We start from the raw sequence: 15,209 nt of genomic DNA on the forward strand, positions 1-15,209 counted from the left end.
TATACAAGTTAATTAAGACTCCCAAAGACATGTGTTTCATTAGTCTGCCATTAAATAAACAGCGAACAGGTGCATGTTGTCTGCCACCTAAAATCATCTGCTCTTGTTTAAGGTCGCGAGAGGTTGCCACAGAGGTTGCTGCTTCAGTCAAACTTCAGCACGAAACATGTTTCTGATTAAGTCGACCTCTTGTTTCTGTGCAGCCGGTTCTCTTGAGTGCATGTGTTTGTGTGCCTGGATGCTATGCTTCCCTCCATTAAAGCTTCCACTTCCAAAGCGGAGCCGGGAGCACGGCTCTGCCGAATATGCGGTGGGGGGAATCGTGCCTTACATGGAGATTAAAGACAACAACATCCCGCTGGATGCTGTAAAATTTACAGGGCGGTAACAGAGGGGCAGCATGTTTCTCATACTCCAGGCTTTGGCTTTGAACTTCTCCTCCTGGATGCATTCTTCGCTCGAATAAAACACGACGCCGTGCCAGAAGAAGACGAGGTGCCGCTAATAAGCGTGCATATTTTGTCATGATGTAACTATGTTGATGCTTTGCGGATGTTCTTTGTACTAAAAGGATGTTGATACTTAGCGATACGGGTTTAAAGAGTACACACAATAAGCACACATGCTGAGCACATTTGCTCAAACCTCTGTGGTCTGTTTCTGCTTTAAGGAAACCACTTTTACTTGCTAAGTATCATTTCAAATGTGGATGTAGTGATGGTGTTGGTTCCCTCCCCTTATGGAAAGTTCATTTTTCTTAACACTCTTAAGGTTTTTGTTGTTTCACCTTCTCCGTTGCCTCGTAGTCCATTTTAAAGGCCCAGAGCTGGAGTCTGGCAGAGAGCTCACTGATGGAGGACAGGGTGAGGAGAAACTGCTCTGCAGAGCCCAGCGGGACATCAGGGTTGGCCAGCTGAGCCTCCTGAATCTTCTGCTTCTCCTCCTCTGTGGGGATCATCGTCAGGATTTTCTGTGAGGGGAAAAATGAAATTGTGGGATTAGAGAGGACAGCAAAGTGCAGATGTGATCTGTTTATCACTCCCTTTCTTTTTTACCATTGTTTGAATCTCTCACCTCTATGCCCTCCTTGTTGAGAGCATACTCGTCAAAGTTGAGGATGGCTGTCTTGATGGTGCGAGGTGGAGGCAGGACTGTCAGACCAATATTGATGGCGTTGCTCCTTTTGGAATCCAAAACGATGATCTCTTGGCGTTTGCCATCGGCCGCTGTTTTCTGGAGCATAAAAATACAGACGGGGGGAGGGGGGGGGGTCACTGCTGGATCTCTGTTTTGCTCCCTCCTGTATTTTCTGCGTCTCGTTTCTCAGTGTGGTCTGGTTTATGGGCTTGTAAGGATTAGAAATTTCAACAACGTGGAGCTGCACTCCCAGAATGAAGGAAAAGTTAATATACTGTGTAGGAATTTAAGTACAACACAATGTGAGTTTGTACAAAGACCACAAGACCTTTTTGCCATCCAAACAGAAACTTGTGACTGTTTTTTTTATTAGAACAAGACGAGGATTAACATGTGTCTTGTTGTAACTATGCAATGTGTAAATACAGTTTATATGTTTGATGTTTCCTTCCAATAGTTTTAAGCTACCTGGAGACAGAGGGGTTGCATGTCTACTCTGCTGGCGGTATGCAATTGCAACAATATTGGGAATAAATAAGCATGTTCATAGCATGTTTTTGTGTGTTAGAGCAGCGGTCTCCAACCTTTTTTGCGCCACGGACCCGTTTATGCCCGACAATATTTTCACGGACCGGCCTTTAAGGTGTTGCGGATAAATACAACAAAATAAAACTAATACCGGTACCGAAAAAAAGAAGATGTATTCATAACACACGTGAAAAGACCAAGGAAACCCGAGTGAACGGGACCCCTCTCAGATGATAAAAAAAAAAAAGGTATGATCCTTCATATTCAGAGTCGGAACGTGCAGACATGAATTAAAATTTGCCTCCACAGGACGCAAATGCCTGAGTTCCCTTTTTACTCTAACTTTGTTGTACTACATATGTGTCTGCTGTATAGCCACATACATGATGGTGGGACTTCACAAACCAGTGTCTAGTCCTATGTATTTTTCATGTATTGATTAAGCTCATGAGAATGCATCAGTTTGTTGGAAGACGTAATTACACGCTACTCAATGTAAATTTATGTGTACAACATTCTTGTTTTTCTATTAAATAAATAAAAAACAAACGACTGACTGTACCTTTAAGCTTGGAGACAAAAGAAATACGTGTCACAAAAGTACACCGGCTGTAGAAGGGAAACTTTATTTGATTTTAAATATTCTAACCATGTTATTTTAATAGGAAGGTTAAGAATGCACATTATGAGAGCAACATGAATGAAGCTTCTTCTGACCTCAGATGGCTTCAGTGCACCGGTGGTCCACTGCTGCTTTGATAGCTACAGACCACCATCATGCCGTCACATTATTTGTAGTCCAGTAGCTGAACTACTAACTCATTCAGCTCAAAAATATATTGGGGGGGGTGGGGGTGGGGGGGATAGCAGTGGATCAGGAGGTCAAAGTGCGAGAGGCCTGGCTTTTTCTTCCCTTCTTTGCAGATCATATTTTTCTTATTTTGAGGCTTTGTGAGAATTACAACCGACTGCACCGTTTGATCAGGATCAAGACACACATGACCTTGTTTAACCTGTGAAAAATCTGCCTTCAAAGTAAAAAAATAATGGACAAAAACTTTTAACTGCTTGACAAAGATTTGATAATTTATATAAAAAGCAAATTTTGAACTAGTTCTAATTATTGTTATTAAATGGATAATCTCGCAGCACTTCTCTTAGATGCTGCTAGAACTAGTTTTTGGAGTCAGTATCGTACAGTTACATACCTTTGTAACTGGTATTTCCTTTGACTTTGTCTCAAACAGGTGTTCCAGTTTGGCTGTGTCCAACTTCACCGGTTCCAGTTTGGACCAGAATGACTCTCCACTCCTCTTGTAGTCCCTGTAGTCTGTCGGACGCACCTGATCACAAACAAAACAAGCATGAGTGCATCAGATGGAGACATGTGTCAGACTCCCACTTCCTACAATAAAAGAGGTAAATGAGAGACTCTGAACTCAACGAACCACAAATACCAGCGGCCAAAGGAACATGTTGAGTGAGTCATTGTTTCTGGTGACTGTTTCATCTTAACTGGCTAATGGAAACATGCAGTTTAAAAAAAAAAATCAACTTGGTATTTTGGCCCATAGCATCTTCGGCAATAGAGAATACGGACATAGTCGAATAAATCTTAAATGCTTATATTGTTTAGGCCCTCGAGCAGTATTAAAAATCACCACTGAAAGTGATTATACTTCACTGTTGCACAGACGGATCCAAGTTATAAATGTACCGTGCAAGAAATAGAAAACACTCGAAAGACTTCCAGACAAACTAACACATACTCTAGGACTGGACACCTCAGGTCCTGAATGCTCACAATGTGTAACACAGTAGGAATAGATTTTTCAAAATGTAATAACAACGTCCTGTTGCCTGTATTTGATGTGTTATTGTCGGTTGAATAAGGGATTTAAATGATGTGCGAATTATAGCATACTATAATGCCGTGCAAAAGTCTTCACCCGCCCCTAATTTCTATATATTTTGCTAGCAAATATATAGAAATAGGGAAACATGCACAGCAATTTGTTTCAACGTCAGCAAACACACTTGGAAATATAGTATAAAAAGGTAAAAACAAGAGTAAGTACAATTATAACAAGCTTCAAAGTCCATATTCAGTACGACCACCTTTATTCTGCCTGAACACTTTTAGGTAAACTTTCCTGTATTTTCCTTTCAGGCTTCAGGAATAGTTCTCCGGGCTTCTTAAAGGACTTTCAAAGCTCTTCTTTGGATATTGACTGTCTTTTATCCTGTTCTCTGTCAGGATGATTCCACGCTGCCTCGATAATGTTGAGGTCTGAGCTCTGGGGAGTCCAATCCATGACTGATTGTTCCATTGTGTGTTTTCCTATCCTATGCTTTTGCTGCACTGACAGTGTGTTTTAGACACGCTGTAAAATGAAGCCAATCAGATGCTTTCCAGGTGGTATTTTATTACACTGTATCTGTTGGTACTTTTCTGCATTCATAATTAAAATTATAACGTGAGTGTTTTTTTTCTCACCTCACTCCAGAAGAGTCTGATTGTCTTCTTCTTTTTGTTAAAGAGAGGCGGCTCTGGGGGAGGAGGCACTGGAATTAGGGCGTTAAATGAAGGAGGAGGTGGAGGCCTCATGCTGCCAAACAAGGGTGGTGGCGGAGGGCAACTGCCCAACATGGGTGGGGGTGGAGGGAAGCGGGGGATGCAGGGCGGAGGCGGAGGCAGGGGCGGGAGCTCGCCGCAGCCCCCCATCAAAACGGCATCGAGGATGTCCTTGTCGTCTTCCTCTGTCAGGTCGGTGAAGTTGATGTCCCCGATGCGCAGCTCTCGAGGGCTGGCCAACAGCTGGTCCCAGATCGTGTCCGATTCCTTTTTGGGCGGGGGAGGAGGGGGCTCGTTGGCTGGGCTGTCCGAATGAGCGTGAGTCATGCTGATGTCCTTGATCAAGTCTCCGAACCGCTCGGCGATCGGTCGGATGCTGCCGCGATGGTCCGACTTCTCGTCCCTGCTGTTCTTCTCTTGGTCTTCCCCAGGTTGCCTGTTTGCATCCTGCTGAGCCTCTTTGTCCTCCCCTTCCCCTTCCTCCTTCTCCTTGTCCACATCTTCCTCTTCCTCCTCATCGCTGGGCTTCTTGTTCTGGGAGTACAGCATGTCGAGCATAAAGAGTTTGCTGTTGAGGAGTTTGTTGCAGTTCTCATTCACCTCTGCCTCCTTAAAGCCTGGAAAGAGGGCGATGTGGTTAAAGATGGAAAGGAACAAAACGCACACTGCAGCTCAGTGACTTTCTAGTTTCATTAGAGTGAAATGAATCATAAATGCAGGTTCTTGAAACCAAATCTAAATCATAAAAATGTATTAATTTCCACTTTTTCCTTTTAAAACCCACCGCTCTCATTGCTGCCCCTCTCCTCTCTTTCCAGAGTGCTGCTGGCGGAGGAGATGCTGGAGGCTGAGCAGTTGTCCTTTTCATTTACTTCCTCATTCTGCCGTTCCTTGTCGCTCAGGATGCCACTGTCCTCCTCTGCCTCCTCTCTCTCCTTCTCTGGTTCCTCTGCCTGTTCCTCAACTTCTTCCTCTTCCCTTTCTGCTGTCACTTCCTCCTCTATTTCCACATCTTTCCGTCCTTCCTCTTCCTCCTCCTCACCAGTGGCTTCTGCCTCTTTCTCCTCTGCGTCTACGCTGGCACTAAAGTTGTTGGCTTCTTCTGTCACAAAAACATCAGAGTTATTTACAGAGTTATTTACCTCCTCTCATGTTTTTTTACAACTTCCATTGAAGTTCAGTCACACAGAAACATACTGTATGGCACTACATGTGACATATCTATGACAAAATACTGTTTGAAAGATGTATTTTAAAGGCACCTCTGTTGCTCGTGACAAGAAAAGCAAAAACACAGAATGTAAATAATACAGCACATACACAAAGCCAGGCTGTGGCAGGACCAGGATATGAGCAGGAAATGAAGAATTAAGTTCCTGTTTACACCGAAACACACACGTGTACACGGTAGACACCCATAACTCAACAGCACAGTCCACGCACTGAGACCGGCAGGGTTAGAATAACACGGCAGCGCGAGGCCTCAAACACCAGCCTGTGTGAGCGACACAACTTCAGTTTGTGGCTTTGCGTGCACTCCCAAATCGAGGCTGTTTTCTTGCATGGATGTTTTGGCACGGCACATTCAAAAACGTCTTTCAAAAGTTCATGTCACCCCTTCACCTATATCCCCTCAGTCTTTTCCAAAAGTATCCTCTCCTCTTACTACTTTCCACAATCTGTCTCCCTCTTGCTGCTTCTTTTCCCTCGCGTCTGTATGTTAATTTAAATGGTGAGCTGCAAAGTAAAAACCATGCAAGGTTGAGAATAAGTGCCGTAGGCCCCTCAGATAGGAACTGAACAGGACATCCTGTGTTTTTAACTATTAGTTTTCAAAGTATTTGCCAGCAGCACTGGACACCTTTCACACATCATTGCAACCGTCTGTACACACAGTCTATGGTTACAGGTAACATTAAAACTGTTACTAACATTAAAATAGATCCATATTAATCTTGGCAACTGTCTGATAAGCACCACGCAGACACAAGAAACTAGCTTTTTAGTTAGAACTGAATCAGGTGACCACAAAACCTTCTTTAGTTACACTGCAATGGGCCTAGGCTGCGTTGGACTTCCCATGATGCACTGGGTGTTTCTACTTCACTCATTTTTCCCTCTGTGTTTATACACCATTATGCATTTAATCATTAGTTATTATTAATATTTGCCTCTCTTCCACAGTGTGATTTCTGTGGAAGTGGACCCTCCCCTCGGGAACAGCTAGTCATGACAGATGGCTTCCTGCTAAAAAGTAGTTTTTCCCTCCCACTGTCGCCAAAGTGCTTGTTCACAGGGGGTTGTCTCATTGTTCGTTTTTTTTTCTGTATCGTTTTAAGGTCTTTCCTTTACAATATAAAGCAGCTCTAGGCAATAAAATGAACTGAATTGAAGGCTGTTTTTTTTTCTCTTTTGGTACGTTGCACTCGGTACTGAGAAGCGGATGCTCCCAACCTTGATCCCGTTAACGCCTAAAACTTTACATGTATCATAGTAGATCCATGTTGCCTTTGCATGCACTAAGGAGCTGTAACTCAATTTATGTTTGAAATCTTGCAGAAAGCAATGGCATTTTCAATTCAGTTTTATTGATATAGCGCAAAATCACAACAACAGTTGCCCCAAGGTGCATTATATAGTAAGGTAAAGACTGTAAAATAGTAGGTAGGTATGAACCTAAACATTGCTCTGATATTGTTGTGTGCAGGATCCATACCAGTCTGCGGTAGCAGTAATATTTTAGAATACATATCGGTGCCAACTGGCTACAGTTTTGTAACAAGAGACGATTATATCTCCTAATAATCGATCATCCACGTCCTCATTGACAGATCGATGCATCGAACATGATTCTCAGCAATCCTACCAGTCTCAGGTGGAGTGCAGGGAACGGCAGTTGGGGTCTCTGCTTCAAGCTCAGCCTCTGCGTCCTCCTGGGAGGCGAAGGAAGACGGCGTGCTGCTGCGTGATGATGACGGAGGCCAGGCTTCCGAGGGTTCAAAGTTCAGGTCGACGGCAGGTTGATTCCTCGACACCCTGACGCGCTCCCTCTCGTACTCTTCCGCCGCCAGACGTTCCACGTTCTTATACCTGAAAGAGGAAGAGAGGAAAAGGATGGATGTAAAAAACAAGAAAAAAACAGAGAGAGCTTTAGACAATGTCTGTCTCGGCTCTCACAGCAGCGCCATTCTCAGTGTTAGTCTTTGCCAAATCACCCCAAACTAAACCACTTGTCACTGCTTTCTGCCAAAGTACCTGAGTTCATTAAAAAAATACAAAAAAAACCAAACTCCCACCCGGCCTTTTTTCCCCTCTGCAGCTGCCATGCCACTTTACCTCTTCAGAATTTAATCCCACCTCTCTCCTCTACCTCGCCCCATTAATCGTTCACAAAGCGTTCGGTGCGTTCATCACTCATTTCCTGCAGCACAAGGGTTCACTGTCTTGCTCCCCACTAGCCTCTTGTCCTCTCTATCCAAATGCTCAGCTTTCAGCAGCAGTTGAAACATGCAGCGACAGGGAGGTTAAAGAAGAGGAGGAGGAGGAGGAGGGGGGAGTGCAAGGAGAAGGACAGGAGAGAAGAATGAGAGAGATGCGGAGAAGTTAATGTTAGTTTGGCTGCTCTAAAGGCTAAACATCAGAAGTGAATCAGAGTAAACCTGTTCAACATGTGCCTCCATCAGCTCTGCTCTCAGGTCCATTTCCCCTCCCTCTCTCTCTCCTCTTCTCCTCTTCCTCCCTTTCTCCTCCTACCAAATGTTGCCATTCAACCAGCGAGCCAGAATGGAGATTTATGGGCATTGATTCAACCTTCTCTCTCTCTCTCTCTCTTTATAACTCCTCCTCTTTCCCACCGAATCACGAATGTGTGGAGCTTCTGTTCAGGGTTCATTAGCATCAGTCCACTTCAGAGGTCTGAAGAAAGAAGATACTAGCATGTGTTGGTTTGCATTTGCACGCTGGAGTGAGTGAGCTGAATGTACACGAGGTGCCCGAACCAACAGGCAAACTCATAAAAGCTCCAGCTGTTCATGCCAACAAATCACTTTTAAATAAACTGTATCCATCTTTAAAGGGGGACCTGCTCATTTCCAACTCTGGGCCTTTACTGGAGCAGATTTACACGACAATTAGTTTAAAATAATCCTTATGTTATGCTGGGCCACGTTGAAGCCCCACAGTACATCGTCTGTCTGGAAAAAGCTGTTGTAGCTTTTTTTAAACCATTCTTTTCTACTGATTGGCTGCCCCTCACAGCTCAAAGACTTAACAGCAGGTGGGTGGGGCTTTTACTTACACCCAGAGCTGTGCACCTGACATGACCATATTAGGGATATCTGTGCTCCCCAATATAAAGACATAGAAAACAAAAACAGAATGTGAGCATTTAGCACGCCCTTGAAGCCTGAGCTTGTTCAGAAAAGCACTTAGCCTAACTCTATAATAAATCACACACGCATTGTTCTTGTTCCCTATGTTATCTGACTTATCTGCAGTCATCTATGACTATCACCTGTATTATTTAAACTGTGTTTCTGTTAAAAAAGATATTCTCTAAAAAACGTACGCACAAGAGCTTAAAGTGCTCTTTAACAAAGTTTTTTGTTATCAGTGCTATAGCTAATCATAATGCGATCATGTTTAACTTTTGTATTTTAGCTACCAAACTAATTTTTTCTTTGTTTTGATGTTAAAATGTTGCCGATGTTTTAATTTCAATTAAAACAAAAAACTAAAAACAGTCCAAACATAATATGTGCAAGAAATTTATTTAAAGATGGTCTACTCGACTAAGTTGTGCTTTTCAGGTGTATGTTTATGTTGCATTTTTTTTTTATTCTGCCAGTTTTCATCATGTTTTAGAAAAATAAAGACATAATGTTTCTACAGCCAGTTTTGGCAACAGGGAATCGGACCACCAGAGCCTCCACTTCTGACCTCCACACAATCCACTATGCACCGGACCCCTGCAGCCCTTCCTGCATGTGGTTGTGCCCACAGGAAGGTGGGCCCATGTTGGTCTTTCAGGCTGCACCAGGCCTCAGTCACTGGGTGGTCTCCCTCGAGCAACTCACACACCCACCCATCCTTAAACCCTCTAATCAGTATACAGGGTGGGCCATTTATATGGATACACCGTAATAACATGGGAATGGTTGGTGATACCATTCAAGTTACGTTGAAACCAAGCACACCATTGTTTTTCTTGTGACATTACCAATGAGTTTGATGTGTCACATGGCCCTCTTCATATTGAAAAAACAAAAGTTGTATCCAAGATGGCCGACTTCTAAATGGCCACCATGGTCACCACCCATCTTGAGGAGTTTGCCCCCTCACATATACTAATGTGCCCCAAACAGGACTTTAATATCACCAACCATTCCCATCTTATTACGGTGTATCCATATAAATGGCCCACCCTGTACATTAAGGAAATGCTAGCAAAAGAAAAAAGAATGAAAAAAAGAAAAGATTCAAAAGGATGTTTTTATTTTTATGGTGTTTTTATGAAATAAACGTAGTTAAATACAGGCTTATTTGTTTGTCCAGAAGCAGGTGTAATAGTATAATTATTTTAACCATATCGCTCTATTCGCTCATTTTAATTGCATCAATTTGATGTAAACTGACTCTTTTAGATGAGCTGAGGTATGTTGTTGTTGCTCTGTTTGTTGTCTGTTATTAAAGCCATTGGATTTTATGCACGTCCTTCGTGACCAGGTGTTCCAGTGCTGTTTGCCAGCTAAACGCTAAGCTGGGGAATTTAAAAAAAAAGGTCATGTTTTTTCTGATAACCATGACACCGTAAATAAATCAGAGTGAAGTCGTGGATAAATCTCCCACATGTTCACTCAGCAGCTCATCTGCAGCTCTGGCTTCTGTCTGTCTCTGCCTTATTTCTTCTGTTCATAGTTGAATCCAACCTTTACCTTTTTTTTTTCGCTCTGTCTTATTGACTCTGTGTGCTATTGCATTAACTGAGCTTTAAATGGAGGGTGAAACAAGCCTGGGGTAAAAAGAAAAGCAATAGTGCTCGGCACACACTCTCAGAGAGTGGAGAAGATGAAGAAGAACAATAAGAAGGCGCAAATTTCAATGATGACCAGCGTAGAGGATATGGCATTTACCCAGCTGTCATCAGCCCTTATTGATATATATGATCGTGACCTCCTTAACCCTTCTGAGTAAATCTCTTTCTTCCTGTGATTCCCATCTGCACACAAACACAGATTTATTAGCCTCATGAAAATTCTTCTGGTGTGTGTGTGTGTTTGTGGCCGTGCACGTCCATTCATTGTGAGAGGCTTGACAAATCCAGGAACCTGATTTTCTCACAGCACACAGCCAAAACAATCAGGCCCTTGGCAGAGAGCCGCAGTTAAAATACAGCTTCTTAAAGAAACGAAAGGCGGACGGAGCAAAGAAAATCAGCTCAGTACTCCCCCCACCCGTCCAGCCTCTGGCAGGCAATGGTCACCTTTTAACCTGCGAACAATTACGCTATTACCAAGCTTCCCAAACCAGCGGCTCAAACATAATCCCAACTGATTCAGCGGCTCTGTGCTGTTTTGATTTAGTGTACACACACACTCACCTCTCCTCCCGCGCAAGCCGGGCCTCTTCCATTTTATCCACATAGCCGCGGCTGTGAGAGGAACAACAAACTGTTTCAAAAGGTAGCAATCATATCACGCACACTGTGCTCTGCAGATCTGTCTAACAAGTTTAACCCACAGTCCCACACCTTTGTCTTATGTATGATATGATCTATTCTTGTCAGACTGTTGAGTAATTTAGGAAATTAGGTCAACACAGACACACACACACACACACACACACACACACACACACACACACACACACACACACACACACACATGTTTTCGGTGTTTGGAAACATAATTACTCATTCTACAAACTAAAACAGCTTTTATTCATTTATTGTTCTCGCATAAAGCATTTTATGACCAAGGATGCCTCACCTGTGCTTGTTCCTCTCCTCTCTTTCTATTTTCTGTAGCCTCTCTTCTCTCTCCACACGGCGGCGCTCTCGCTCAGCTGCCAAAGATTCTTGGTGCTGGCGGTAGGACGAGGACAGAAGGCCTCCCAGAGCAGGTCTGAAGGAGCAGAGACAGAGTGAGGAAAAGGAGGTTTCCTTCATTTATTGATTTTTATTTCTCTATTCCCTGTCATCCTGATTTCTGCAGCAGAGTTTTAATCTGCTGCTCTCTTCTGATAAAGCAGCCATAACACAACATACGCCCCTTACATAAGACCAGCCTCTATGTGTTTAGGTTTACCAGAGAGTTTAGTAAATCTGGAACCAACTAGCTTAGATCACATTCACTTTAGTATGTCATCGGCACGAAAACACGGTGGGGCCGCACATGCTCCGTATTTTTTACACATGTGAGTCTGTCCGTGAAAACACACATGACTCTGTTCCTGTGTGTGAACCTGTTTACAGTCTGGCGGTGCGTAGTTTAAGGATGTTTCCACACCTCATGTTCTTGCTGTGGCTTCTCACCTTGAGCTGGTAGGTGTACTCGGGGTACTGAGAGAGGAGTAGGACGTCAGGGCTCCGTTCCTGAGGGAGAAAAACAGGGAGAGTGACCTCTCAGGGTTGCACAACACGGCATGGACTAACTGGCGAGTGCAAAACTCGTACCCAGAAATGAATGTGACCCTAATTGCTAACTGCTGTCGTGTTTATTCTATTATGCCCCTGGAAATTTTCAGGCAAGGTGTCTGTCCTCACTAAGAGTCCGCTAAAAAGACCTTTGGAGCAGACAAGAGCTTTCTTTTTTAAGCTTACGTTATATTATTTAAGGTTCTGTTGCTGCGTGTGCAATACAAAGAAAAAAAACATCTGATTCTTGTTATCTATAACTTGATGCATGTAATTCAACTTCTGATTGGGAACACTTGATTACTCATGCAGCGTTCTCATGACAAATTTGGTACAGATTAAGTGTGAATCTTTTGGAAATCTAGTTTTAACCACAAAGAGAGAAATCTAACAGCTAATCTTTGCCTGACGGTAAAGGTAAGGAAATGCAAAGTTTCAGCAAAAAGCAAAGAGAGACTAGTGAGAAAGGGTTAAAGAAAAGAAAACAGTGGTTGTGCTGTTTTAGAAAAGAGGGGAAAGGAAATGCTACTGGGAGGCCAAGTGGGGATTGCACATTAAAAAAAAATTGCAGTGCATCGAGGTCGTGGAGGAACTAAGAAAAGACGTGAAGGAACGAAAAGTGACAATAAGAGTCGAGAAACTCAAGGTGAGATGCTGTGAGGTGAAAGAACTGAAAAGAAGGGAAGTGATGAATAACAAAAGAGATGCAAAGTGGCTCCAAACTGGTGCCTACACACACACACAAAAAAAGCCAGAAGCAGAAGTGGAAACTGGCAAAGTAAAAAGCAGGACATCTGAAGAGAAGGAAAGCTTCTTGAATTCATTGGTGAGCTTTGCTGCCCATCTGACCTGGGAGTCGTTGGTTTGGGTGACTCCTCGCTTGGCTTTCCCAGAGCCGGGGGCGACGGCTCCTCGTCGAGATCGTACGAGAAGAGGTGGAAGGGCGAGTGGGGCAGGTAGGGCAGGCGGTCGGGGGAGGGGCGCGAGCTGCCACGCAACGGCGGGCTCACCTCCTTGGTAGCTGGCACAGTGACGATAGACTTTTTTCTGGCCAGCAGTGTGGCCAGGAGCGAGGGCTGTCCTGGAGGACTGTGAGCGCAGGACACAGTGGGAGAAAGGGTTGGGGTAGAGGGGGAGGAAATGCTGCTGGTGGTAGTTGTTGCTGAGGTCGCTTCACTCCAATTCCTCTGCTCTGTCTCCTTTACAGACTCCTTTCTGGACGTGATGGTGATGGACTGAAGGGTTGTTCTTTGAACAGTGGATGGAAGATGTCTAGCGGGGCTAGGAACAGAGGAATGGATCGAGAGGAATAAATGGGTAAAAGCAGAACTGAGCAGACCGGCAGGCAAATCTACAACAACATGGGCCACCAGAGCAGACCAGCTGGACAGGCAGGGACTAAAGAGACATTCAAGACCTTTATGAAAGCATTATTTTATTGCTATGTTACCACTACGTCCTAAAATACCTGGAGGTGGTCTCATTAGCCCCCTCCTGCTCATCCGAATCAGACTCAGTCACAGGAGTCTCCTCTTCCTCTTCCTCCTTCTCCTCCTCAATGCTATCCTCCTCACATTCCTCCACTCTATCGAGGTGGATGGGTGGGGGGGTGGACGAATGAATACACAGACAGGTGGACGATTTGAGGTAAGGATAGGGGAGAGATGAAGTGATACATAAGAAAAGCATGCAAATAGAAATCTCCACAGAAAAAAGAGTGTTGGAGCAAAGGGATGGAATGGCTGAGGGGTCATGTGTGGAGAAGATGTTTAAGGCTACACTAAAAAGTCACAGTTAAGACACTCAAGGAAAACAAACAAAGACAAGGCAAGACAAGAGAAAACACACAAGAAATGAAAAGGGGAGAGATGGCAGATGAATGTTTCTGATTATACACTTCATGCCTCCAGTTAGGTGGTTTTACATGCGCATGAACACAGAACATGATAACAAGGAAAGAGGGAAAGGAATGCTGAGAGGAGAAACCGGCTGGGGGATCGCTGTCACCAAACTGCTGCGCTGTTTTATAGTGAAACCAGATGAGCCCTGTTGCAGTCAAGTCCATCCGCGCTGCCAGGTGTTGTTCCACAAGACCACAGCCATGTGTGTGTGACGAATGGGATGGTCAATAAAACTTGGGTTTGTTTTTCTTGTGTGCGTGCATAATACGAAGCAGGATGCGGTCCCGGACGTAAACAGCTTTCACCCACTGATTAGATTCATTCAAAAATAAATCACGATATAAAAATGTATCTTTTACAGTACAGCTGACCGCGTTTGAACCCGTTTTTCAGGATTCACAGGTATGCTCAGGTGTGCACGATTTAGCTCTTAAACCCCATTGTTTGTCTACTAATGTGACAAAAGCAGATTACATTTAATCCTTCATCTATTATTATATTCAAATCTAAAGAGGAGAAGAGGACCAATAGATGAAAGATTTGCCTTTAGTAAACAGTTAAAGTCCCATCCTGATCCCATTTTGTTGTGCTCTTACACACAGCGTTGAGAAAAGCCTGTGCTGGTTTAATATCGTGTTCGCCTCTATTAGAATTGCAAGCAAACCCCGAAGGCGTGCGCAGCTGCTGAAAACAATTATTTTTATTCCAGTGCAGCAGAAGTCTGCAGTGGGGTTTAGGTGCAGCAGGAAAACCCACACTGTGAGTAGGGAGGACACATGGGTAGCTGTTACAGCGGGTCTGTGAGGAGCAGAGGCTCAGTGACGTTTGGACTTACATGGACTGAAGGTAACCTGACAGTGCTCTGGAGCAGAAAGCAGTAAAACAGTCAGAACTTCTCTGAAGAATGAGAACATATTAAAGAACTATCGCTTTTTTGTTTGCTTTGTCACCACACCTTTTGAGTAACCCTGCACCTAGATTTTAATAAGTGATACGTAACTGTTTTATTTTCCACCACCCTCACCTCTCGCTCACGTCCTCAGATCTGATTCCATTGAAAGGTTGGAAGCCGGCTCTCTGTGGGGACGCGGGGCTGCAGGGCGAGGCGTAACCGGATCGTCCAAGAGAAGCCCTGCGGCTCCGCCTCCTCTCCAGGCCATGTCTTTTGTCCCCGCCCCCAACACTGGCTCGCCTGCGGTCCCGGCGTACCATTGGTGGAGGCTGGCTGTCATCATCACCATCTTCATGCCGTAGGGTCGTCTGGGGAAAGGCATGACAGGTTGTAAAGTGAGTGGTACTTAAAAAAAATGTTAGGGTTTAAATGAAGCAAAGTGGTCTGACCAAAATCTAAATCAAAAATTTGTAGATTTTTTGGTAAATGAAAAATGCTGGATCCTTTGGTCTAATGAGTGGAACTTGTTATCAACACACATTT

General features: G+C 44.0%; 1 protein-coding gene across 6 annotated transcripts in view; it reads right to left on the reverse strand.

Moving 5' to 3' along the window:
* Positions 1-15,209, reverse strand: part of fhod3a (formin homology 2 domain containing 3a) — a 66,724-nt gene that overhangs the window by 5,264 nt on the left and 46,251 nt on the right. For 2 of the 6 annotated variants that reach the window (XM_005728879.2, XM_005728877.2), the window contains exons 10-22: positions 14,799-15,034; positions 14,610-14,636; positions 13,342-13,458; positions 12,723-13,154; positions 11,772-11,831; positions 11,227-11,361; positions 10,839-10,889; positions 7,107-7,330; positions 5,025-5,342; positions 4,163-4,857; positions 2,874-3,008; positions 1,075-1,233; positions 788-970 (exon numbers count right to left, since the gene is read on the reverse strand). In XM_005728879.2, coding sequence (XP_005728936.1) covers positions 788-970; positions 1,075-1,233; positions 2,874-3,008; positions 4,163-4,857; positions 5,025-5,342; positions 7,107-7,330; positions 10,839-10,889; positions 11,227-11,361; positions 11,772-11,831; positions 12,723-13,154; positions 13,342-13,458; positions 14,610-14,636; positions 14,799-15,034 — 2,772 coding nt within the window. The remainder of the gene's footprint in view (positions 1-787; positions 971-1,074; positions 1,234-2,873; positions 3,009-4,162; positions 4,858-5,024; positions 5,343-7,106; positions 7,331-10,838; positions 10,890-11,226; positions 11,362-11,771; positions 11,832-12,722; positions 13,155-13,341; positions 13,459-14,609; positions 14,637-14,798; positions 15,035-15,209) is intronic. The other 4 variants (XM_005728878.2, XM_005728880.2, XM_005728881.2 and 1 more) reach the window with 4 other exon arrangements.

Source organism: Pundamilia nyererei, unplaced genomic scaffold, assembly GCF_000239375.1.
Source record: "Pundamilia nyererei isolate P.nyererei 1_Seehausen unplaced genomic scaffold, PunNye1.0 scaffold00030, whole genome shotgun sequence".
In the NCBI taxonomy this organism is placed as follows: Eukaryota; Metazoa; Chordata; class Actinopteri; order Cichliformes; family Cichlidae; genus Pundamilia; species Pundamilia nyererei.